The sequence below is a fragment of the Callorhinus ursinus genome, unplaced genomic scaffold, assembly GCF_003265705.2.
Source record: "Callorhinus ursinus isolate GAN/ISIS: 27379988/994484 unplaced genomic scaffold, GSC_fseal_2.0 scaffold81, whole genome shotgun sequence".
NCBI classification, from domain to species: domain Eukaryota; kingdom Metazoa; phylum Chordata; class Mammalia; order Carnivora; family Otariidae; genus Callorhinus; species Callorhinus ursinus.
The window spans coordinates 3007227-3030760 of record NW_027397143.1 but is presented as its reverse complement, the minus strand read 5'-3'; the positions used below and the strand labels follow the sequence as shown (position 1 = coordinate 3030760).

The window sequence follows — 23534 nt, the reverse complement described above, 5'->3', positions numbered from 1 at the left end:
GGACCGCGGGGCCGGGGGCTGCGGAGCGGGCGGGGCTCTGTGGGGGCGCAGGCGGCCCCGGCCGCCGCCCCTGCCCTCCGGGCTGCCGCAGTCGCCCCCTCCCGCCCGGCTGTCAGCAGCCAGGGGCTGCGGCCCCGCTCCCTGGCCTGGCTCGGGCAGACGTGCGGTGGGGTCTGTGGACGCCATCCCTCCGGATTGAGGGGCACGCGGTTGCACACCCGCGCCGGGATGCTCAGGATCCCGAGTCTGGTTCCTGCGACCTTGGCCAAGGCACTGACCCTCGCTGTTCCTCCGGTTTCCCCTAGGGAAAGTGGGGAAATGTCTACCCTTTTGGACAGGATTGTTGTCAGGCTGTGTGGATGTGTGTGAAAGCGCCTGGGCAGGAGCCCGTGCTCATATATGGGAAATTGGGCGGGATCCTGCCCCATGCTGGTGTGAGTAGGGCAGGAACCCCCTCCCCATCCGCCCAGAGACCCCATCCCCGCGCTCCTCCAGTGCCTAGTCATTGCACATTCAGTGCCTAGCAGTGCCAGAGTGGGCCCTGCCCACCTCCCCTACCACTCCCACCACCCAGAGCCCTGCTCCCCAGTCCCACCCATCCTCTCTCCTACCTTGAAGGCGCAGCCCCGGTTACCTCAGGACCTTTGCACTTTCCTTTCCAATGCTTGGAGCTGTCTCCGGTATCTTTGAACAGCTGGCTCTTTCTGGTCAGATGTCTCATTTAACACAAGGCCTTCGTTGACCACTCTCTTTCTCCCCTTAGTCATTTTATCGCATTATTTTGTTGAATTTTCTTCCTAGCATCCACTTTGGTTTGAAACGACTCTGTCTGTTGATTTTGTTTCCCCTACTAGGATGTAGCTTTTTGAAAACAGGTAGTTGTCTGATTTGTCCCCTGCGTTATCCCCCGTGCTTAGAAGGCACACAGTAAGTATTCAGTGGTATCAGTGCAGTGAACAAATGAATGACCCTGCCTGCTGTTGCTTCTGCTCTGTCAGTTTATTTAGTGACTTCTGACTAACTTGTGAAATATGTAAGCAGATGGAAGCTTGTTCTCATTTTGCAAAACATTTTAATGTCCTTGACCCCTTTATTTGGTAACTGTGAGAACAAGCTGTGATATAAAATTTTACATTTTTGTAATATTTTAGCTCTAATTTCCTTCCACACATTCAGGAGGCAGTTACTGAATTCTGCATTATCTAGGTCAGGCTTTCTACTCGGCCCTGGGGACACAAAGGCAATAGCAACAGGGTCCCTTCCTCCAGAGAGCCGGAGAGCCCGGTAGACGCGGCAGACACGTGGACAGGTTAGTTCCAGGACAGTGTGATGGAGTGTAGTGGAGGGGCTGTGCTGTGGAAACGTGGAGGAGGTGACAGGTGGTGCTAGAGTCGGGCCTTGAAGGGTGGTGAGAAATCCGCCAGGCAGGGAGAGGCACAGAAGGGGGCGAAAGGGCAGGGGAGCGGGTCCCTGTTTGTCCGGGTACTCTCACTTAATGTTCGCTGGAAACCCCGTGAGTGGCAGCTGCAAAACCCATTTCCGAAGAGGAGGACACGGAGGCTCACAGAGTGTCAGCGGTCGGCTTCACAGCAGGCAGCTTGGAAAGTGAAATGGGAACCCAGGTCTCCCCCCAGATAAGCATCCTTTCCCGGGTGCCTCAGCCCCGACTGTTCTCTTTTGGCTTTTAATTTGTTCTGAAAGAACAACATCCAATCTAGATGTTGTCTCCATTTGCCCCCCCCCCTTTATTTTTCAAAAGGATCCTGCAGGGTTAAAAATAATCCTATTTTGGCATAGTCTTCTCTGGAGAGCTTTGATATTCCTGAGGATTTAATTTTGGGGATGCCAGGACAGATTAAAATGTGTTTAAAATAAGTGTTCGAGGGCATATTCAATTTGTCTATTTAAAATAAAATGTTCTTAATTTTCTGGATAAAGAAAAGTGCCAGATGAAGCAATTAACAGTGAGGAAAGCAGTTGTTTTCGTAATGCGTAAGGTAAAACAGAAACCACATTTTCTTACCACTTGATTTGGCAGTAGGGCAGCTATTTGTGGTTTAAATATGGAGCTATACTTCTCCACTGATTAAGAAAATGACTTTTTTTTACATCATTTTCTTGAAGAATAATTAAATTTGTACTTGGCCTTTTGTGATTGCGTGAAGTAGTTTCAACATCAGTCTTTATTTTAACTGATTTTTATGAGAACTTTCAAACATAGACAAAATTAAACGATAGTATCCAGCTTCCAGTTATCAACTCCCCCCGTCTTGTTTCACTCCCAGCTCATCTATTTACACCCTCACCCCCCCATATTATTTTCAAGCGAAACCTAAATGTCATGTCATTTCATCCATGAATATCTCAGTATATATCTCTACAAGATAAGGACACTTTTAAACTTGGAAACACAATAATTCCTTAATATAAGCAAATGGTCAGTATTCAAATTTCCAGTTGTCCCATACATTTTATGGTTCTTTAACAATTTGTTTATTGGAATCAGGATCTAGATGAGGTCCATACATTGTGATTGGTTGATACATCTCTTAAGTTTCTTTTAATCTGTAGCTTCCCCCTCTATTTCTTTTTTGTTTTCCTTGTAGTTTATTTGTTAAAGCAGTTGGTTGTTCTGTAGCATTTCCATGGTTGGGGTTTTCCTGACTGCATCTCTGCAATGTAATTTGACATGTTTCTCTGTATTTCCTGAAAATTCGTAGTTGAATGTAGATGCGGCTTGGTCAGATTCAGGATGCCCTAGGTGGGGTGCTCTCTTCCATCTAGAGGCAAGGTAGGCTCACGCTGTGATGTTAGCAAACTGTTGATGCTCAGTGCCTAGACCCATTGATTCATTAAGGGTTGTATTACTTGGGAGGCAAGTTTATATATCTTTTTGCACAACAAAAGCTCATTGTTTTAGATTTTATATTGGCCTTTGAATTGCCAGTTAAATTATTTTTAATCGATACCTCTAATCCTCTTTGGAAAACGTTGGGGTATAAATGAATAGAAAAATAATGAGCAAGAGTAGTCACCATTTTAACATAGGACTTCCTTACAGCTAAAGAAGTTTACTAAACATTTGAAGGTGAATTTCAACAAATTTGATTTTATTTAATGCATTTGGGGTTTTTTTGTTTGTTTTTTTCATTTGTTTTTTGGTCCCATAAAATATTCCACTCTCCGTCTCTGCCCCCTGCTAATTTTACTTTAGTATCTTTCTTAAGCAAAGACTACACACTCTAAAACTTTTCAGAAATAGTAAAGCTGGATTCCAAGGCTACATGGATGACAAATGAGATCATTACCTTTTTCTTAAAAATGAGGCATTAACTACGTTTATGTTAAATGGGTTCTTGCCTATTCTGAAGTTGCATTTGAAGGGTTTCTGTAAGTGAATTTTTTGGCTGTGAGGAGAATGAACAGTGTGAACACCTTTTAGTGATATACCAAACATCTGTCTCTCCATAGGCCAGGATAGGAAGAACTTGGGGATTTGTTTAAAAAAAAACAATTTTATCCTCCCTCCCCCACAATGATGCTAAGAGAAAGAAAGATTGAGAAATAATGACTGCTTTCAAAAGAACTTCCTTTAAAAAACTATGTATATGTGCGTGTATATATGTACTTGTATGGATCTGTAAGTGATTTAATTCGTTAGACTATTTAAGTTGTATCTCAACCAATGTTGCTAGTAGTTTGATTTTAGCATATCTAGGGCTGAGGGTGCAGCCTAGGTAATAAATCCAGCAGCTCTGATTCTAAAATCAAAATCTCTTTTCATCAACTCTTAACTAAACTCTCAGAAACACAGCACCACTTATGAAGCAGATGTCTTCAACAGATGTCCTTAAACGTCACCTGCTGGGCACAACCTCGAATGCAAAGTAAATTCTGTGCATTGCCTCCTGTCTGTTGTCTCTGCCCTAGAGGCTCACCCAGTAATGGCCATGTTGTCAGCTTTCCCCCTTAGCAGACTTTGATTCACATTTTCAGAATGCAGATGTTTGTCTGGGGGAGCAGTAAATAGAATGGGTGTGGTGATTCTGTCCTAATGTCAGCTGACTTTGAGACTTTGCCCTGTGCTGGGCACTGTGCTCACTGTTCCCTGAGGTTGATTCATTGCTCATCCCTGTTTTACATCCCTGAGTGTAGTCCAGGATTGTCCGGCTAAGTGACAGGCCAGGCCCGTTGCCCTCTGACCCCAGATTTCCAATCTGTTTTTTTACATAGTTATCTTTATTGTGCTATTAGGTGTCACAATTAAGTATCTAAAGAGAAATCTAGAAATCCCAATCTAGACAGCTATTTTGACAATTCTTATAAGACATATTGATTCTAGATCTTAAATCTGTATGCTCTAATTTAGAAGAGAGTGATACATGTTTTTTCGTTTTACTTTTTGGCCCCCTTCACCCATTTCTCCTGCCCCAACCCCTCCTCTGGCAACCACCAATCTGTTCTCTTTATTTATAAGGTTGGTGGTTTTCATTTCATTTTGTTTTTTAGATCCCACATATAAGAGAGATCATACAGTATTTGTCTTTTTTTTTTTAAGATTTTATTTATTTGAGAGAGAGAGAGAACACGAGCTGGGGGAGCGCCAGAAGGACAGGGAGAAGCCGACTCCTCACTGAGTGGGGAGCTGGACCTGGGACTCAATCCCAGGACCCTGGGATCATGACCCCAGCTGCAGGCAGAAGCTTAACCGACTGAGCCACTCAGGTGCCCCAGTATTTGTCTTTCTCTGTCTGACTTCTTTCACTTAGCCTAATACCCTTGAAGTCTGTCCATATTGTCACAGATGGCAAATTTCCTTCTTTTATGTAATATTCGATTGTGTATGTCAACCACATCTTTTTTTAAATTTTATTTTATTATTTTATGTTAATCACCATACATTACATCATTAGTTTTTGAGGTAGTGTTCCATGATTCATTGTTTGCGTATAACACCCAGTGCTCCATTCAGTACATGCCCTCTTTAATACCCATCACCAGGCTAACCCATCCCCCCAGCCCCCTCCCCTCTAGAACCCTCAGTTTGTTTCTCAGAGTCCATAGTCTCATGATTCCCTCCGATTTCCCCCCCTTCATTTTTCCCTTCCTACTATCGTCTCTCTCTCTTTTTTTTTTTAACATATAATGTATTACTTGTTTCAGAGGTACAGGTCTGTGATTCAACAGTCTTGCACAATTCACAGCATTCACCATAGCACATACCCTCCCCAATGTCCATCACCCAGCCACCCCATCCCTCCCGCCCCACCCCAACTCCAGCAGCCCTCAGTTTGTTTCCTGAGATTAAGAATTCCTCATATCATTGAGATCATATGATACATGTCTTTCTCTGATTGACTTATTTCGCTCAGCATAATACCCTGTAGTTCCATCCACGTCATTGCAAATGGCAAGATTTCATTTTTTTGATGGCTGCATAATATTCCATTGTGTGTGTGTGTGTGTGTGTGTGTGTGTGTGTGTGTGTGTGTGTGTATATATCACATCTTCTTTATCCATTCATCTGTGGATGGATATCTTGGCTCTTTCCATAGTTTGGGTATTGTGGACATTGCTGCTATAAACATTGGGGTGCACGTACCTCTTCAGATCACTGCATTTGTATCTTTGGGGTAAATACCCAGTAGCAACTGCATCTTCTTTATCCACTCACCCATTGATGGACACTAGGCATCTTGGCAGTTTTCTGCATCTTGGCAATTGTAAATAATGCTGCAGTGAACATGGGGGTGCAGGTATCTTTTCAAGTTAGTGTTTTTGTTTTCTTTGGATAAATATCCAGAAGCGAAATTGCTGGATCAAATGGTAGTTCTATTTTTAATTTTTTGAGAAACCTCCATACTGTTTTCCATAGGAGCTGCCCCAGCTTGCATTCCCACCAACAGAGACAAGGGTTCCCTTTTCTCCACTTCCTCGCCAACACTTGTCATTTCTTGTCTTTTTGATATTATCCATTCTAGTGGGCCTGAGGTGATATCTCCCTGTGATTTTGATTTGTGTTTCCCTGATGGTTAGTGATGTTGAGCATCTTTTATGTACCTGCTGGCCATCTGCATGTCTTCTTTGGAAAACTGTCTATTCAGATCTTCTGCCCATTTTTTAAGTCAGATTGTGTTTTTTTTTCATGTTTTTTTTTAAAGGTTTATTTGAGAGAGAGCGCGTGAGCAAGGGTGGGAAGGAGGAGTCCGGGCGGGGCGGGGGGCAGGGGGAGAGGGAAAGAATCTCAAGCAGACTCCCTGCTGAGCATGGAGTCCTACTCGAGCTCAATCCCACGATCCTGAGATCAGGACTTGGGCCAAAACCAAGAGTCTGACATTCAACCCACTGAGTCAACCAGGTACCCTGGATTGTTTGTTTTTTGCCGTTGAGCTGTATGGGTTTCTTATATGTTTTGGCTATTAGCCCCTTATCAGATACATGATTTGCAAATATTTTTTTCCCGTTCTGTAGGTTGCCTTTTATTTTGTTGATGGTTTCCTTTGCCGTGAGAAGCTTTCCAGTTTGATGTAGTTCCACTTGTTCTATTTGTTTTTGGTGCCAGATTAAAAAGATCATTGTCAAGATCAATGTCCAGAAGCTTACCATCTATGTTTCCTTCTAGGCGTTTTATGGTTTCAAGATTTATGCTCAAGTCTTTAATCAATCTTAAGTTAATTTTTGTGTATAGTGTAAGAGTGGCTGAGTTATTCTTTTGCATGTGGCTGTCCGGTTTTCCCAGCACATTTATGGAAGAGACTGTCCTTTCCCCATTGTATATCATCGGCTCCTTTTGTCGTAAATTAATCAACCATATATGTGTGGGTTTATTTCTGGGCTTTCTATTCGGTTACATTGATCTGTGTGTCTGTTTTTATGCCAATACCATACTGTCTTAATTACTATAGCTTTGTAATACTTAATTACTGTAGCTTTGAAATCAGGGAGCATGATGCCTCCAGCTTTGTTTTTCTTTCTTAAAATTGCTGTGGCTCTTCAGAGTCTTCTGTAGTTCCATACAAATTTTAGGATTATTTGTTCTATTTCTGGTGGAAAATGCCACTGGAATTTTTTTTTAAAGATTTTATTTATTTATTTGACAGAGAGATGCAGCAAGAGAGGGGACACAAGCAGAGGGAGTGGGAGAGGGAGAAGCAGGCTTCCTGCTGAGCAGGGAGCCCCACGCGGGGCTCGATCCCAGGACCCTGGGATCATGACCTGAGCTGAGGGCAGACGCTTAGTGACTGGGCCACCCGGGCGCCCCGCCACTGGAATTTTGATAGGAATTGTATTGAATCTTTAAATTGCCTTGGGGAGTATGGACATTTTAACAATATTGATTTTTTTCTAATCCATAAATACAGAATATCTTTTCATTTATTTGTGTCTTTAATTTTTTCCATTAATGTCTTCTAGTTTTCAGTATAGAGGTCTGTCACCTCCTTGTTTAAAGTTATTCCTGGGTATTCTATTCTTTCTGATGCAGTTGTGAAAGCATCATTTATTTATTTTTAAAGATTTTATTTATTCATTTGACAGAGAGAGAGAGCACAAGCAGGGAGAGAGGCAGAGGGAGAGGGAGAAGCAGACTCCCTGCTGAGCAGGGAGCCCGATGCGGGACTTGATCCCAGGACCCTGGAATCATGACCTGAGCTGAAGGCAGACACTTAACCGACTGAGCCACCCAAAGCATCATTTAATTTCTCTTTCTGAGAGTTCACCAGCATATAGAGACACCAAAGATGTTTGTGCATTGAATGTGTATCCTGGATCTTTACAGAATTTGTTTTATTCTAACAGTTTTTTAGTGGACTCTGCCCAGGAGCCTGCCCTCTGATTCCTGAGCCCCGATGCTAACCACGGCACCCACTGCCCTACCACGTTTCTTCTCCCGCTTAGTTTTGCCTTTAACAGACATTTACTGGACACCCATTGTGTAGTTAGTAGAGGTTTAGGAAGTGAATCAGACACATTTTCTGCCCTTAAGGAGGGCAGAAAGTGGAGATAGACATGCAGTGCAATATAAAAGGAATATAGGTTGTGGTGCCAGACATGGGGGCATGCCCAGCACCGTTGGAAGGGAGAGGCTGCAGAGGAAAGCTTGTGAGAGAAGCAGGCGCGTGCACGAGACTTTGAAGGGGGATGAAGGTTGGCCAGGAGAACAGAATGGGGAGGGGAGTCGCTTCAGGCAGATGAAACAGCTCAGGAAGAGGCCCGAAGATGTGCAGGAGCCAGGGCGTCAGCAGGGTCTCAGGTGGTTCTGTATTGCCTGAGAGTGGGCCACGGGCCCTGTGAACTCCTCTGCTGCACTAAGGATTCAAGCTTTACTCTCCACGCAGTCGGTCACTACCAAAGGAATTTAAGCCAGAGAGCAGTATGATCACTGCGCATGTTCAACAAATCCCTCCCTCTCTCTTTTAGTTCCTTATTTTGAAATAATTCTAAGTTCATAAGGAATTGTAAAAATGGTAGAGAGTTCCCATGCATCCTTCACCCAGTTTCCCCCATTGGTTGTGTATTTCCACAACCGCAGCACAATAACAGGGCCAGGAACGTGGTATGGGTGGTGTGTGCGTACAGTGCTGAGGCGTTTTATCACACGCAGAGTTTGGTACAAACACCACCACCGTAGTCAAGGTACCGAACCGTTTCATCATGCCAGACATCTCCCTTGTGCTACCCGGTGCAGCCACACACACACCCCCAGTCCCCACCATCATAACCCCAGCAACCACTAATCTGGTCCACAGCTCTGTAATTCTGTCATTTCAAGAATGCTGTGTAAATGGGATTATACTGTATGGACCCTTGGAGATTGGCTTTTTCACTTAAGGATAATGCCCTTAAGATCCACCCGGGGTTGTTGAGGGTATCAGTGGTTGATTCATTTCTCTTGCTGACTGGTGTTCCATAGTATGGATGGACAGTACTTTGCTTAACCATTCACCCCCTGAAGGACACCTAGATTGTTTCCAGTGTTGAGCTGTTAAAAATGTAGGTGCTGTGAGCATCCATGTACAGTTTTTTGGGTTTTTTTTTAAGATTTTATTTATTTGTTAGCGAGCACAACAGGGGTGGGAGAGAGAGGGAGGAGATTCCCTGCTGAGCAGGGAGCCCAACTTGGGGCTCGATCCCAGGACCCCGGCATCATGACCTGAGCCGAAGGCAGACGCTTAACTGCCTCCCATGTAGTTTTTTATGCGGGCAGATCTCCCTTTCTAAATGGCGTGTGTACAGTGGTTTGGAGGTAGCAGGAATGGAGGCGGGGAAGGCACTTGGGCGGTTGCCATGGTGAGAGAGCACTGAGAACACCTTAACCAGAGCACGGGGAGGGGGCACGGACAGGCCTGGGCACCTGCAGGGGGCCTATGGGGAGGAGTCCTCAATGGACCCCTCCTCCGGATCCATCCGTGGGTGCTGTGATCACCCAACACGAGAGGTCATCCTCTGTCATGGTTTGTAGTGTATTTTGAGAACTGACGTCCAGAAGGATGACTCTGGGAGGCTGTAAGGCTCCTGAGTATCAAAGAAGGTGGAGTTGTTGTGCTATGCCGTTTTTGATAAGAATTAAAGGAGGAAAAAAGAACAATTTGATTGAAAACTTCAGTAGCAAGTATTGAAACCAAGAGGATGACTGTAAAAATTTGCTTTTAATCACAGCAGTCAGTTAATTTAGATTTTGCATGTCCTGGGTATCCTGAACCATCGTGTGGTTGAAGGTTGGCCTGAGTCTGTGGGCGACTGACTCATCATCATCATCCAAAGAAAGTGTCTTGGTGGAGTGAAGCCAGCAGGACGAGATGTAAAGGCCTGTGTTTTTTCCTGGCCTGGGCCTGACCAGCCCTTGGCCACATCACTTCACTTTCTAAATACAGTGACAGATATTAGTTAGAATGGTGTATTGGGGAGGATATGAATAGTGTCGTCAGACACACCTAAATTGAGACCCGGGCCATGCCGCCCTCCAGCTGGGGATCTGGGCAGCTCCCTGACTGTCTTCTAGCTCTTGTCCCCATCTGCAGTGTGGGGGCAGTACTGCTCCCCTGACGGGCTGTTAGGGGGCGTTTATAACCCTGCAGCTCAGAGCCTGGCCCACCCTCCTGCCTCCAGTCTTGGCTGCCCCAAACCTTCCCTACAGTTAGGTCTCAGCTTTTCATTTACAAGGGTTTAATTTGGCTGTTTTTTTTTTTTAATGTGGAATATGTGCATGAGTAAAAAAAACTAACAAAGTTATAATGGGAAGAGTGAAAGTCTTATACCCCCTACGTCTCTGCGCTTGCTAGCGTATCGTGTGTGTGCGCGCGAGGGGCCCTTCCCATAGACTGACATTTACTACATGCTCTCTTCAACTTGCTTTATTGTCTTTATATATCTTAGACATCGTTCCTTTTCAGTACACAAAGTCCCTGCATTATTTTTAATGGCTTTATTGTGCTTTTATGCCATCATTTATTCACTCATTCCAAGTGTACATTTTAGGTTATTTCTCATTTTGTTTTGCCAGTCACAAGTGCCACAAACATTCTTGCACAAATATCTTTGAGCATTTATACATATATGTTTGGCCGATATGTTTATAGAATGGTAGTTGCCAGGTTAGGAGTCACGTACCTTTAAATTTTTCATTAGATATTACGTAGTCTCCTCCCCAAAAATGTATTGCCAATTTACAGTGCTTGCCAGCATGAATGAGAAGGCCTGTTCCCGCACCCCTGGGTTGATATTGTGAACAAACTTGCACTCAGGTCTTGACTCCTGGAAACCTTCCTTTATATCCATGTCTCACTAGCACACGCCCTTCTCCTCCTTCACTGGCTCCCCTGCAACACACCACTGTGCTGGGCCCCTGCCCTTGGGCCCACATCTACCCCTAGGACACTTCCTAGGCGGTGTGATGATTATGCTCTTGGCCGTTCGAGGGAAGGGACTATCTGGTTAGTGCCCTCTTGACACCCTTTACCTTGTGCTTGGTACACAGGAGGCCCTCATGAAATGTCAGGAGGTCTCAGCGAATGGTAGCTGATGTCCCCATAGGCCTCGGACACTAATATCATATTTACAGTAGTTGAATTGCTTGTATCTAGAAGAATACTAGAGTTAGAGAATTTTTTTTTTAAGCATTTCCTATTCTAGGCTCTAAACAAATAGGAATGTTCTTCCTACCCAATGTTTATCTGTAGAGTGGGTCGATTTTACTCCAGAATTCCTAGAGGGGATTCTACAAGAGTCTTCAGTCTTAGACAAACAGGGATTTTAGGTCAGAGCATTTCATTCAACAAGGATTCACTGAAGCAGCACGGTGAAGGGGGGAGGGCATGGACGTGAGCCAGACGCCCTTAGCAAGGCTGGGCCAACTCCTTCCCTTGAGGTGGCCGCCCAGCGCACGCAGGTCTGAAGAACCCAGGGAGCAGGGTGTGTCCCCTTTGTCCCCCAAGGAGCTTTTTCAGTGGATCATTGTAGACATTGGACACTTCCTTAAGTTTCTCGATGTGTGAGAGGGAAGACAGACCCTCCCTGCTTTTGATGTGTTCCCAGGCTGGGGGACGGAGACACAGGCAGACCTGCAGAAACTGAGTGACCGTGCAGAAGCAGCGCAGGCGGGGATTGGGTCCCACTGCGGGGAGCCCAGGGGAGGAACCAGCACCCACTGGCGAGGGAAGTGAAGGCAGTGAGTGCACCTTCAGTGTGTTGATAATGTGGTTGTATGAAGAACTCGTGCACTTTCCAGTTTGTAAACTGTCTTTTTTTTTTTTTTAAGATTTTATTTATTTATTAATGAGAGACAGAGAGAGGGAGAAGCAGAGGGAGAAGGAGGCTCCCAAGGAGCAGGGAGCCCGATGCGGGACTTGATCCCAGGACTCCGGGATCATGACCTGAGCTGAAGGCAGATGCTTAACCATCTGAGCCACCCAGGCGCCCTGTAAACTGTCTTCTAAAACCCAGCTCACGTCCATTTTGTTGAAACACAATCTCAACCGAGTTGATTTCATTAATAGCTAAATGACCGGAGGTGCTTTCTAACGCTCACGAAGCCCAACGTTGACAGAGAAGGTGGCTTTGACAGCTTCTCTCTTAGGTAATTCTTTTTTTTTTCTTTCTTTTTGCCTACAAAGCACAACGTCCTTTAATTTAAAAATTATTTTAAATCTTGAGATGAAACTCTATCAGTTCTCGAACCGAATGACATGATGTTCTCCCCAAATCCACAAAAGCTAACCTAACAGTGTGGCAGTCACAACACAGGTCCCAGCAACTGTAGCAGGGAGAGTTCAGGGTCGCTCAACGAGGGGGACGTTAGTTCGCGCCAGCCTCCGTGTGGGCAGGTGGACCGCGGTGGGGGGCGGCTCGGTGCGCAAGGTCATTCAGGAGTCCGGCTGGTGGGCGGCTCTACCCTCTTCACGTGACTGCCATCGCTGGGTCTACAACAGCTGTCCCCCAGCCATCAGCGAGGGAGAAAGACGCTTTGGACAGCAAGCAGCTTTCTTTAAAAAAAAAGAGAGAAAGAAAGAAGGAAAAATAAACTGCTGTTGAAGTAGCGTCCATCGCTCTGCTCACAGCTCAGCCGTCACAAGCTGGTCGTGTGACCCCACCTGGCTGCCAGGAACGCAGTCCGACGTCATCTCGGGCTGGGCAGCCATCTGTCCGGGCCTCACCTAAAGGACTATCGGGCTCCACACTCAGTGGGGGATCCGCTTGACATTGTCTCTCTTCCTCTGCCCCCTCCCCACACTTGCTCTCTCTCTCTCCCTCTCAAAATAAATAAAATCTTAAAGAAAAAAAAGGTGATCTTGCTCTATCACCTATATTACTTAACACTGTCTTGTACGAAGGCACCCCACAGGTGTTGAGTTGAATTGTCTCAGCCTCCTAAAAACTATAAAAAAATTAATCTTTAGAAATGGATATTCCTTCAGATGTCAGTAAAATGCAGCAGCGTCATGAGGGAATCATCAGATACTGTCGGAGCAGTATCTTTATCTATTTATTCATCTATCAATAAACTTTTTGAATGCTTCTACTGTCGCCCCATCCCAGCAGTGTGAGATGCCACAGGAAGCAAGACAGACCGGTCCCCACCCTCCTGGACCTTAGGGCCCCTTCCTCACCACAGCATGGCATGGCCAGGCCATAGCTCGAAGTGTACCAGGGGCTGGTAGTCCTGCTGTGGGTTGTCATGAGCCGTGGGTCGGTTCGTCTAGGGCAGGCCGGAGGTACTCCCCGCCTGGCCAGTGTGCAATGGGTCTCAGCCGCTGCCCTGCTGAGTGGTGGTGTAAAAAAAAAAAAAAAAAAACTGGGAGGGAGGAGTGAAGGAGTGGTCAGTTGGAGAAACTATTCACTTGATTTAAATTCTTTGTTTAGGCTTGTTATTAATCAACTTATCTCCATGTTTAATGGAAATTCCAGGCATCACTCTACCGAAATACAAATTATCACTCCAGAAAACTCAGCGGGTTGCCATCAAACATTAGATGGTAGAACAAACAAGAATTTGTGGGAGCTGGGCAATAAAATTTTAAATTCCCGGTTTTTAAACCGTATAGTGTTTACCTCTAGGATTTGATTGTTAGCTGTTTAATTTTTTTTAAAAAGAGCAAAATAAATAGCTTGCTGACTTTTAAATAAATGTCTTCAGCCAAGAGCCAGGGAACCCAGTCAGGGTAGCTGCCTGCTGATTTCTGTTTGCTCGTTTTCTGTATAAAATCACACAGGCTGCTGCAGGGTGGGCATCTCAGCCTACTGCCTAAACCACCAAAAGGCCGCTTGGGACTGCCAGTTTGAACTAATTTATCATGAATAAATGTCAGAGCATCCATGCCATTGACTGTAGGTTACCACGGTTCTCTGTATTGAGCCTGAGAGGGATGTGGGGTTTGGGGAACGCAGGCCAGCTCCAGGACACGCATGGGCGCGCGCACACACACACATACACACACCTATGTCACCAGGCCCAGCACCCTGTCGTTCTGTAACTTCCCCCGTTTGCGGTCACTTTGGCCTAGGACTTGCTTTCTGCTTCACTGCTTCACCTGAACTTGTGGACTTAGAAGAAGACTGGCCCTTTTGCAGTTTTAGCAGGAATCATAGACAGGATCCCTTTGAAACCTCTCCCGAGTGCCTTCATCCCTGAGACAGCCCAGCATACGCCTGTCCGACAGGAGGCCAGCTGAGGAGAGCCCCATAGTGACATAATCTAGTCCTGGCTGGCAAACTGCACAAGTACAAGAAAGGCTGTTATTTCTCGTCCATTCCCTTAAAATGTGGTCATGCTGGGCCTCAGCGTTCCTTCCTTCCATGGTGGGGTCAGTACCTGTGAAATGTTGTTGCCTTTTTTTTTCTTTAGCATGTTGCTGGAGTTCAGAACTTGGTGCAACCGAGTTTATCAGCTTACAGCCCCCTTGTCTCACACACCAGTCAATTTGCAACACTCTTGAGTGAGCCACGCACATGTAATCTCAGAATGCATGTTCATTCTGTTTTTCTTTTAAGGAACCCGACAACCGTACCAACTCTCTGGAATATTCTATGATACTACATCATGAGTGACAGTAAATGTGACAGTCAGTTTTACAGTGTACAGGTGGCAGACTCAACCTTCACGGTCCTCAAACGATACCAGCAATTGAAGCCAATCGGCTCTGGAGCCCAAGGAATTGTTTGGTAAGTAGAGTCTGTTTCAATAGCGTGGATTGAGTTTTTGTCGTAATAAAAACTAAATTGTCAGAACTTAGAAACACTGATGATTAAAAAAAAAAGAAAACTCTTTTCTTTGCAATAGGTTTTTGAACTAAATTGAGTCAACCTCTTGCTCTAGTTATATGTAGTCCTGTTGTAGGATACAAACCTAAATTCTTAGAATGCTGCATAAATGTAAATAGGTAGCAGCTTTTCTTTTTTTTTCGTTTCTTTTTTCTTTTCTTTTTTTTTTTTTATTTTCCATTCCCTCCTGTCATTAGATACTAGAGTAATAGGTGTGACAGTGAGTTGTAACAGAAATTTGGAGTTTTATTCATTTCTTCATCCTGGCCACCTTTCCCCCTCCCCCTTTTACCCCCAATCACTCCTATTCATTTCTAGGCGCCGTCACTGCAGTGCCTTGCCCTTCGTTGGCAGGACGAGGCCAGTCAGTGTCATTATCACCCCATGGATTAACCAGGAAGGGATGCTGTGTGAGGGGTTGGGCTGGCCGTCTCTTCCTTGGTGTCTGACTTCAGCCATGTGTCCAGCCCGTCAGAACCGTTGGTCTGACCCTGAACCTTAGTCTCTTGCATGGTAAGACAGTCAGCTGCCGCGACATCACTGGCCAGCTAAAGGTAAAGTCTTTCACGTGTTTTCTAGACTACAGTTATCAGCACTTCCCAGACTTTTTCTCCCGCAGTTTCCCAGGGCAAGACTTTTATTTTTTCTTTTTCCTTTTTTCTTTCTTGGGTCAATAAAAACAAGATGGTCTCTGCCTCTGGAAGGAACTGTGATAAAGCAAAATACCCCGTGTTTACCCCTCGTAGGCAGAGGGGATTCAAAAGCAAGAGACAACTCTTCTGGGATGGGAGCTTATGTTTTCAGTAGAGATTGTGAGTTTAGAGCCTCTGCACTGGTGGTTTGAAGGGGTCCTCGGTTTTAGAGACCTGCGATCAGGGAAGTCAGGTGTTTCCTTCAGCCTAGGCAGTTGGAGGCGCTGGGAGCTAAGAGGAGATTGCAATTCAGACCCTCGCAGAAAAACTAATGCAGGAGAAGGGGCTGTGTGGAAGGAATGCAGGCGTGTGTCTAAAATAATGGTGACCTCAATTTCCAGGTAGCACACTGTGTCGGTACTTAAATCTAGGGTACCAAGAGAAATTTGGATGGTCCGAATGAGGACACTTCGATACGTATAAAAAGTTCCAGACAATAAAACATTCTTTTGATTGGGAATTGGGTGGTCATTTGACACAGGTAATTTGGCAAGACTGTTATCAAGGACATTTAATGTAGTAACCGCAGTGAGCGGCTGACTGGAAGTTCCTAAGTCATTGTAAAATGGAAGGTTTTATAAACGGTAGGCAGTTAAAATTAATGACTTCATTGTAAATAACAGTAAAATCACATGCTACCTGATAAAATACTCTTCTACAGAGATTGGTTTTGACTTCCAGGTCGCATGTGCTCCTTTTCATCTTTATTTTTTAAAGAGGTGTTTAATAATGAAATTATTCGTTATGGATGTGTATTTTTCATTAAAAACTTTTTAGTTTTGAAGCAAAAGTTCCTAGTATGCCATTATAAGCTAGACTTCCTCTGGGAAAAGCAGTGACAGAATTATAGGATGGAAAATTTGGAATTAAAAAAGTTTTTAAAAACTCAGAGTCCAGAAATAAACCCATACATTTATGGGCCGTTGATTTAGGAGAAGCCTGCCAAGGTTATTCAATGGGGAAAGAACAGTGTTTTCAACAAGTAGTGCTAGAACAGCTGGCTATCCACATGCAGAAGGATGACGTTAGACCCTTACTTCACATCATGTAAAAAGTTACCTCAGAGTGGGTCATCGACCCAAATATAAGAGCTAAAAGCACAAAACTCTTAGAAGAAAACGGGGAAGTTTCATGACTTTGGATTCTTAGAAATGGACACCAAAAGCATGAGCAACAAAACTAAAAATTGGACTCCATCAAAATTAAAAACTTTGGTGCATCAAAGGACACTGTCAAGAGAGTGAAAAAAAAACCTAAAAAATGGGGAGATGTTCGCAAATCATATATCCGCTAAGAGTCTAGTATCCAGAATGTATAAAGAACTCTTACAACTGTAAAAAAGACAACCCAATTTTTTAGAAAACAGGCAAAGGACTTGAACAGACGTTTCCCCAAAGAAGATACGTAAATAGGTGATAAGCCCATGGAAGGGTGCTTATCATTCGCCATTAGGGAAATGAAAGTCAAAACCACAATGAGATACCGCTTAATACCCACTGGGATGCCCATGGTCAGCACAACAGGAGATAACTAATGTTGGCAAGGATGTGAAGAAATTGAACCTCATACATTGCTGGTGAAAATGTAAGATGGTGAGGCCACTTGTGGAAAACAGTTTGACGGTTCCTCCACATAGAATTACCACGTGACCCAGGAAATACTCCTAGAAGTAAAGACAGATGTTCAGAGACTTGTACACAGATGTTCGTAGCAGCAGTATTCGCAGTAGCCAAAAGGTAGAAACAGCCCACATGTCCATCCGTGGATGAATAGATGCACAGGTTGTGCTGGATGCATACACGGGATGGTACTCACAGAAAGGAATGGAGCTCTGGGACACGGGACAACATGGACGATCCTTAAGAACATGCTACATGAGAGAAGCCAGACGTTTACATGAAATATCCGAAGTAGGTAAATCCATAGAGGCAGAGGCAGATTGGTGCAGACTGGTGGTTAACAGAGGCAAGGGGGGTGGGGAGCAACTGCTTAGTGGGTTTGGGGTTTCCCTTTGTGATGATGAAAATCTTTTGGAATGATCTAGATACAGAGGTGGTGACTGCACGACATTATGAATGTACCAAACACCACTGAATTGTTCACTTTCAAATGCTTAATTTTATGTGTATGTGAATCTCACCTCAAAAACTTGTTTTTTTTTTTTTTAAAGAAAACTGGACAGTGCTTTAAACCAAGGATCTTTGTCGTTAGTAATGGATATTTAACTCCTGATACTGGAGTATCCTAATGACATTTTCGTGCTATATTAAATATAAAATACATTGTCATTTTCTTGTAGTAGCTTAATTTATGTATTCACAGAATCTTAACAGTAATTTCACTTAACTCCTAATATTTTCCTTTACATGATTTTATGACAATTTTATTGATATTTGTAGGAACAACTTTTATCTCACATGCAGAAAGGTAGGAAGAAAGAAGTATGTCGTGGCTAAAATTTTTTTTTTTAATATTTTATTTATTTGAGAGAGAGCACAAGCAGGGGGAGCAGCAAGGGGAGAGGGAGAAGCAGACTCCCGGCTGAGCAGGAAGCCAGATGCGGGGCTCGATCCCAGGACCTTGAGACCTGAGCCAAAGGCAGTCGCTTAACCAACTCAGCCATCCAGGCGCCTCTGGTGGCTAAAATTTTAACAACATTCTAAGTCTCATCTCTTTGATTCTAGGGAAAGATCAAAGACTGGGTTTCTGTTCTTTTCTGCTCAAGAAAGAAGTCATTACTTAGAACTGATTAAGTTTAATTAATTAATTAAAATTTAATGAGCCCATGCACAGCCAACAGTTTATTTCACCATCTTGGATGTCACTGTTCTCTTACCTTTGTAACCCAGCCAGTTAATCATTACCAAGTCAAAGCCTGTTAGCTGGGTTAACTTTACTGGAGGCATGGAAATGGGATTAGTTAACTTGGCTCAGATTATTGATGTTTTCTTTTAGAAATGTTTGTACAATTACGAAAATCATACTTAGACTTCTGGGATGTTTCATTTTTCAGCCTTTAGATGAAGTGGGTATTTACTTATTTATTTAGATGAAGCGCCATCCAGGGAGTTGGGCCTACATGGCTGGAGACCTGGTTTCTGTGATTACTCCATGGCTCCTCTCTCCCAGAGCTGGTGCGACTTGCTGTCAGCCAGGTGCTCCTCACCTTCCTGCCGGGCTTGAGGCTTTGGGGTCCCATTGAGCCACAGCAGTGGTGATCCTTAAATTGAGAGGAGAGTACTTTTCCCATGAGACTTCCCCCACATCTTCTGGGGACTTTTTCCTGGCTCTGTTTTGCATAACATCTTGGATATTGGCATTTTGCTTTAAGGTCCTCAGAAGAAAAGTGGGTCTTACTCCATTCCATTGTTTGAATAGAGCAAGAAACTACTGATGATGCCAGACAGACCCCTTTCTTCCCATCAGTGACAGAAGGGCCCAAGTATCCCCACCGTCAAGCCCTAACTTCTAGATAACCAGTTCTTTCCAGTGCTCCTTTCCCTGCAGACATAGCAGGTTCTTTCCCATGGCCATCACTTTTGTCCCCACTGCATGTCCTGGTTGGATTGTCCTCAGAAACCCGCCAGTCTTTCAAGACACTATATCTTTCAAGACTGATCTCGTCCATGAAACGTCCCCAGGTAATCACAGCTCGTGTTTAGAATAGAGCCTCCTGCGGTGGCTGGGTGGCTCAGTCGGTTAAGGGTCTGCCTTCAGCTCAGGTCATGATCTTGGGGTCCTGGGATCAAGCCCCGCATCGGGCTCCCTGCTCAACGGGGAGTCTCTCCCTCTGTCCCTCCCCCTACTTGTTTCTCTCTCTCTCACTCACTCTCTCTCAAATAAATAAAATCTTTTAAAAAAATAGAATAGAGCCTCCTCTCTGATTGAACCAAATGCTTGATTGATGTGCATGTGGGTGCAGGTGCGTGCGCGCGCACGCACACACACACACACTCTCTCTCTCTCTCTCTCTCTCTCTCTCTCTCTCTCTCATTCCAGAACTGTAAGGTAGCAAACCTATGTTTTAAACTAGTAAATTTGTGGTAATTTCTTATAATAGCAATAGAAAACTAACACAGGGGGCATGCATGTTTTTACATTTTGAGAAATAAAACATAGTAGCAATAGTGTATGGTTTATAAAATTTGTTCATTGTCTGTTTAAACTAGAGCTTAATAAAGGGACCTGGTGCCTGGGGTGCAGGCAAGCAAGGTGCTGGTGCTTACGGGATTAAATGGAAGAGCTGGGGTCAGAGTAAACTGTTCTGGCTCTTTAATTTTTAATTGTTTTTGCAACTGTGATTTGTTTCTATGTTTTTGCTGTTCATTAAAAATATTAGTAAAATAAATTAGGAAGTAAGTTTTAAAATGTTTTTCACTTTGGATTATTCACAAGTATTTCGTAAAATCTAAGTCATTGCAAGATTTCAAAGCTGTAGTGGGAATTGTGTGTACATTTCTTTCGTATCTATTCAGATTTTTCTTTCTCCTTCTAAAATCTCAAGTTGTTCAGCCAAAGTATTGAAAATTGTTTTATGGATAGTTGTATGAAGTGTCTAACTTAAAAAAAAAGTGTTTAATATTGGATCTGGCAGTCCCTAGAAGTGACCGTTAACAACCTGAGCATGGAGTGGTTCGTCTAGCTCTTACTTCTTTTTCTCTCTCTAGTTCCGTGCACCCGCTAATGTCGGCCTGCTCTTACACCAGTTTATTTTCTCTCTAGTGGTCTAAGTAAGTAAACGTATGATGTGTATAACAACATTTCTGTGATGAAGGAGGTCTGTAGCATAAAGTGCAGGAAGGCTGTGATTCGGGGGTACTGAGTTCTAAGGCCGGCTGTGATCCACATCGCAGGAGTTCTCCGTGACCTTGGGCAAATCCTTGTGTCTTTGGGGGTCTTAACAGTTTCACCTCTAAAATGAATGGTTTAGAGCTTCTGGATTAAGGTGATGGATCAGATACCTAACAGAGAACAGGAGGGCTGTAGTCAGTGCAGGAGAGCTTTTAACAAGTTTCTCTAATGTAAAAAGTAATTGGAAACTTGATGCAGATAAACAGAGCAGAGAAGATGAGAATAAGTAGACGAGACATTTGCAACAAGGAAGAGAACCTATCTATAGTAAAACCCCAAAGAGGCTGTGGGTATGGAGATAGAAATACAGAAAATGAAGATGACACGAGAGGCTAGGAATAGGGGTGTTAATTATGAAACAATTGTGCCAGTTGGCTCCTAGCATTCCCGCCCTCACCCATGTGCCCAGCATTTGCACCTAGAGCGCAAGTAGCTGAGTGAAGAATTACTAGGGCCAGGATCCAGGGAGGAGCAGAAGCCTGGAGGGGGGAGCCCAGGATTTGGGGCTCTTTCCTCGGAGGACATTTGACAGTTCTAGAGTGGGCAGCTGAGGGATTGAGTAATACTTTGGATTGCCTTGGGGGACTAGCAGACAGGGCCCTGTGGGTGGCCTGGTGAATGTCCTTAGCTTTGAGCTGGGGCCAGTAAAGGACTGCATCCAAGAGGTGAGAATGAACCAGAAAGAAACAGATCCTTGAAGGCACTGCCACTCAGCCTCAGATCATCTCAAGTTGCTGAACTTGAACTGAATTGAACCCAGATTGCTAGTGCCTCCCCCCACACACACACCAGGTATCCAGCAGAAGTGAATTTAAATTCTCCCTAGAGGAAGACAGCATCATACTGGATATCAAATTATTTCCAGATAGCAAGGAGTCTTGCAAGTGTGGGGTCCCATGCGTAATCACAAATAACTAGTCACAGAGGAGATAAGACAACATGCACACAACCCAACACAAATAGAAAAGAAACAGATGCACAGGGGAAATTGGCATTCTTGGATCCAGACTTCTAAATAGCTCTGATGTTATATCCAGGATGGGTGGGTTTGACGGCATATTAGATGTAACTGAAGAGAGATTTAGCGATCTGAAAGATGGGTCAGGAAAAAAATTCAGGATGAAGCCGGAAGAGACAGACGTGTAGAAAAATACAGGAGAGAGGATGTATTAATTTTCTACTGCTACATAACAAATTACCACAAACTTGGTGTTTTAAAAAAACAAAACAAAACACCCATTTATAATTTCATAGTTCTGTAGGTCAAAAATCTGCACAGCCTTGCCCGGGTTCTTGCTCAGCAGCTCACAAAGCTGAAATCAAGATGTTGGCTGGGCTGTGTTCTTATATGGAGGCTCTGGGAAAGAACATGCTTCCAAGCAGTCGCAAGACCCAATTCCTTGCAGCTGGAGGTCTGCGGTCCTCATCCCTTGCTTTCTGTCAGCCAAGGGCCACTGAGCTCCGTGAGGCTCCCACATTCCTTCTCACATGTCCGCCTCCATCTTAAAGGCAGCAGTGGCATGTCTAATCCTTCTCAGGATAAAAATCTCTCGGACTTTCTCCCCTTCCCACCAGCCGGAACAAACTCAGCTTCTGAAGGGCTTTTGTGATTAGATTAGCCCCTCAGCTCCTGTTTGTTAATGAGTATGCTTTACCCTCATGTAGGGCACAGGGTCAGTATACATAAAAATCAAATGCCTAGAAATTGGTAGAACAAACCACTTTGACAGTAGTTTGGCATTATCTGCTAAAATATGTGCAGTCCCACACTTAGCTATCTGCTCATCAGAAATGCATGCAGAGGGGACTCCAAGCCCTGTGTGAGAACATTTATGACTATGTTTTTTTGTAATCAATTGCAAACTGAAAACAGCCAAAGTGTCTATCAACATTATGTCATATAGTCATGCAAAGGAATATTATAGCAATGACACAGAATGAATCATAGCTACACACAATGACAGATGAGTCTCATAAATGTGATGTTGAGCAAAAGAAGTCAGACACAGCTGATTTCAAAAACCAGGCAAAAATAAACTATGGGGGCTGTGGGGAGGGAGCTTGAAAATTCATGTTTTGCTGGCAAAAGCAAGGAAGTGATTATCATAAGAGAAGTAGTTATCATCTTTGGAGGACAGGAGGGATAGTGATTAGTAGGAGATGTTGGGGGGCCTGGGGGGATGCTGACAAAACATGGCTCTTTGTGATTAATCATTGAGCTGAGGAACAGGAAGGGAAGTCAGGGAATGAATATCAGATAGGCATTGCCTTCTCACCAATACTCCATGTTGGAAATCCATGGAGTTCTGAGAAAATTGAATTTGAAGTCAGAAGACAAACTATCAATCGAGGCCAAGGGCAGAATGAGATCATTTATCTTCCATGCACTTTTTCTGAGGAAATTCCTTGAGGATGTACTCCACCAAGAAAGAGAATTCAAGAACATGTACGACCAAAAGCATGGAGGCCAGTGAAGAGAAATCCCAGGGTGGTAGCTGTGCAGCAGGCCTTGAAAGGAACTCCAAGAAAAAAATACCGTCAAAAAGAATGGAATAGACTCCAGACAATAATGGGAGCAAGAATGTAGGAAGTGTTGGGGAGAGGCTGCAGAAAGGGGTATTTTTCTTCTCTTCAGAAGAAAAATGCTTATTAGAAACTTACGGTGGAAAAGCTAGAAAAGTCACGGTCTAAGCGTCAAACAGCTTTAAAAGGACACGATGTTTGAGCAATTGATGGAATATAAGAAAAGAAAATCCATCTGACTTCGATGCTGGAAACAATCTTATTCTCTTGTGAGCAGCTACAAGGGTCACTGATCCTTAGAAAATGAAATGTCATCCCGGCTCTGCGATTACGAACACTGACCTGTATGCACACACGCACTCTCTGTGTCTTGGTTTTCAACGTTTAGACACGTCCGAAAGAAGAAACATGGAAGACTTAGCTGTAGCGGCCGCATAGATATGTCCTCTAGGTTGCCCATTGAGACAGAGTTTGGAGGAAGGGAAAATGAGTAGAGCGCTGGAGGCCAAAGAGATGGAATGTGATGGTCTTGTCTTACATGCTGGGAGTCCGGAGGTTCCCTGGAAAGTTGATGGAACAAGAAGTTTAGGCACATTGTTTAAAGTTACTAAGATAACCAAGGGAAAGGTTTAAAATAACACGAGAGCAAAAAACTGGGAGGAAAAAAAAAACTGGGAGGAGTTGGGGGTTTCAACAAAGTGACTAAGTCTTCAG

At 44.1% G+C, this 23534-nt stretch overlaps 1 protein-coding gene across 6 annotated transcripts in view; it reads left to right on the top strand.

Moving 5' to 3' along the window:
- Positions 1 to 23534, top strand: part of MAPK9 (mitogen-activated protein kinase 9) — a 49359-nt gene that overhangs the window by 330 nt on the left and 25495 nt on the right. For 4 of the 6 annotated variants that reach the window (XM_025862634.2, XM_025862631.2, XM_025862635.2 and 1 more), the window contains exon 2: positions 14485 to 14655. In XM_025862634.2, coding sequence (XP_025718419.1) covers positions 14534 to 14655 — 122 coding nt within the window. In that variant the 5' untranslated portion in view covers positions 14485 to 14533. Of the gene's footprint in view, positions 1 to 14484; positions 14656 to 15072; positions 15309 to 23534 lie in introns of those variants that run through there. The other 2 variants (XM_025862637.2, XM_025862638.2) reach the window with 2 other exon arrangements.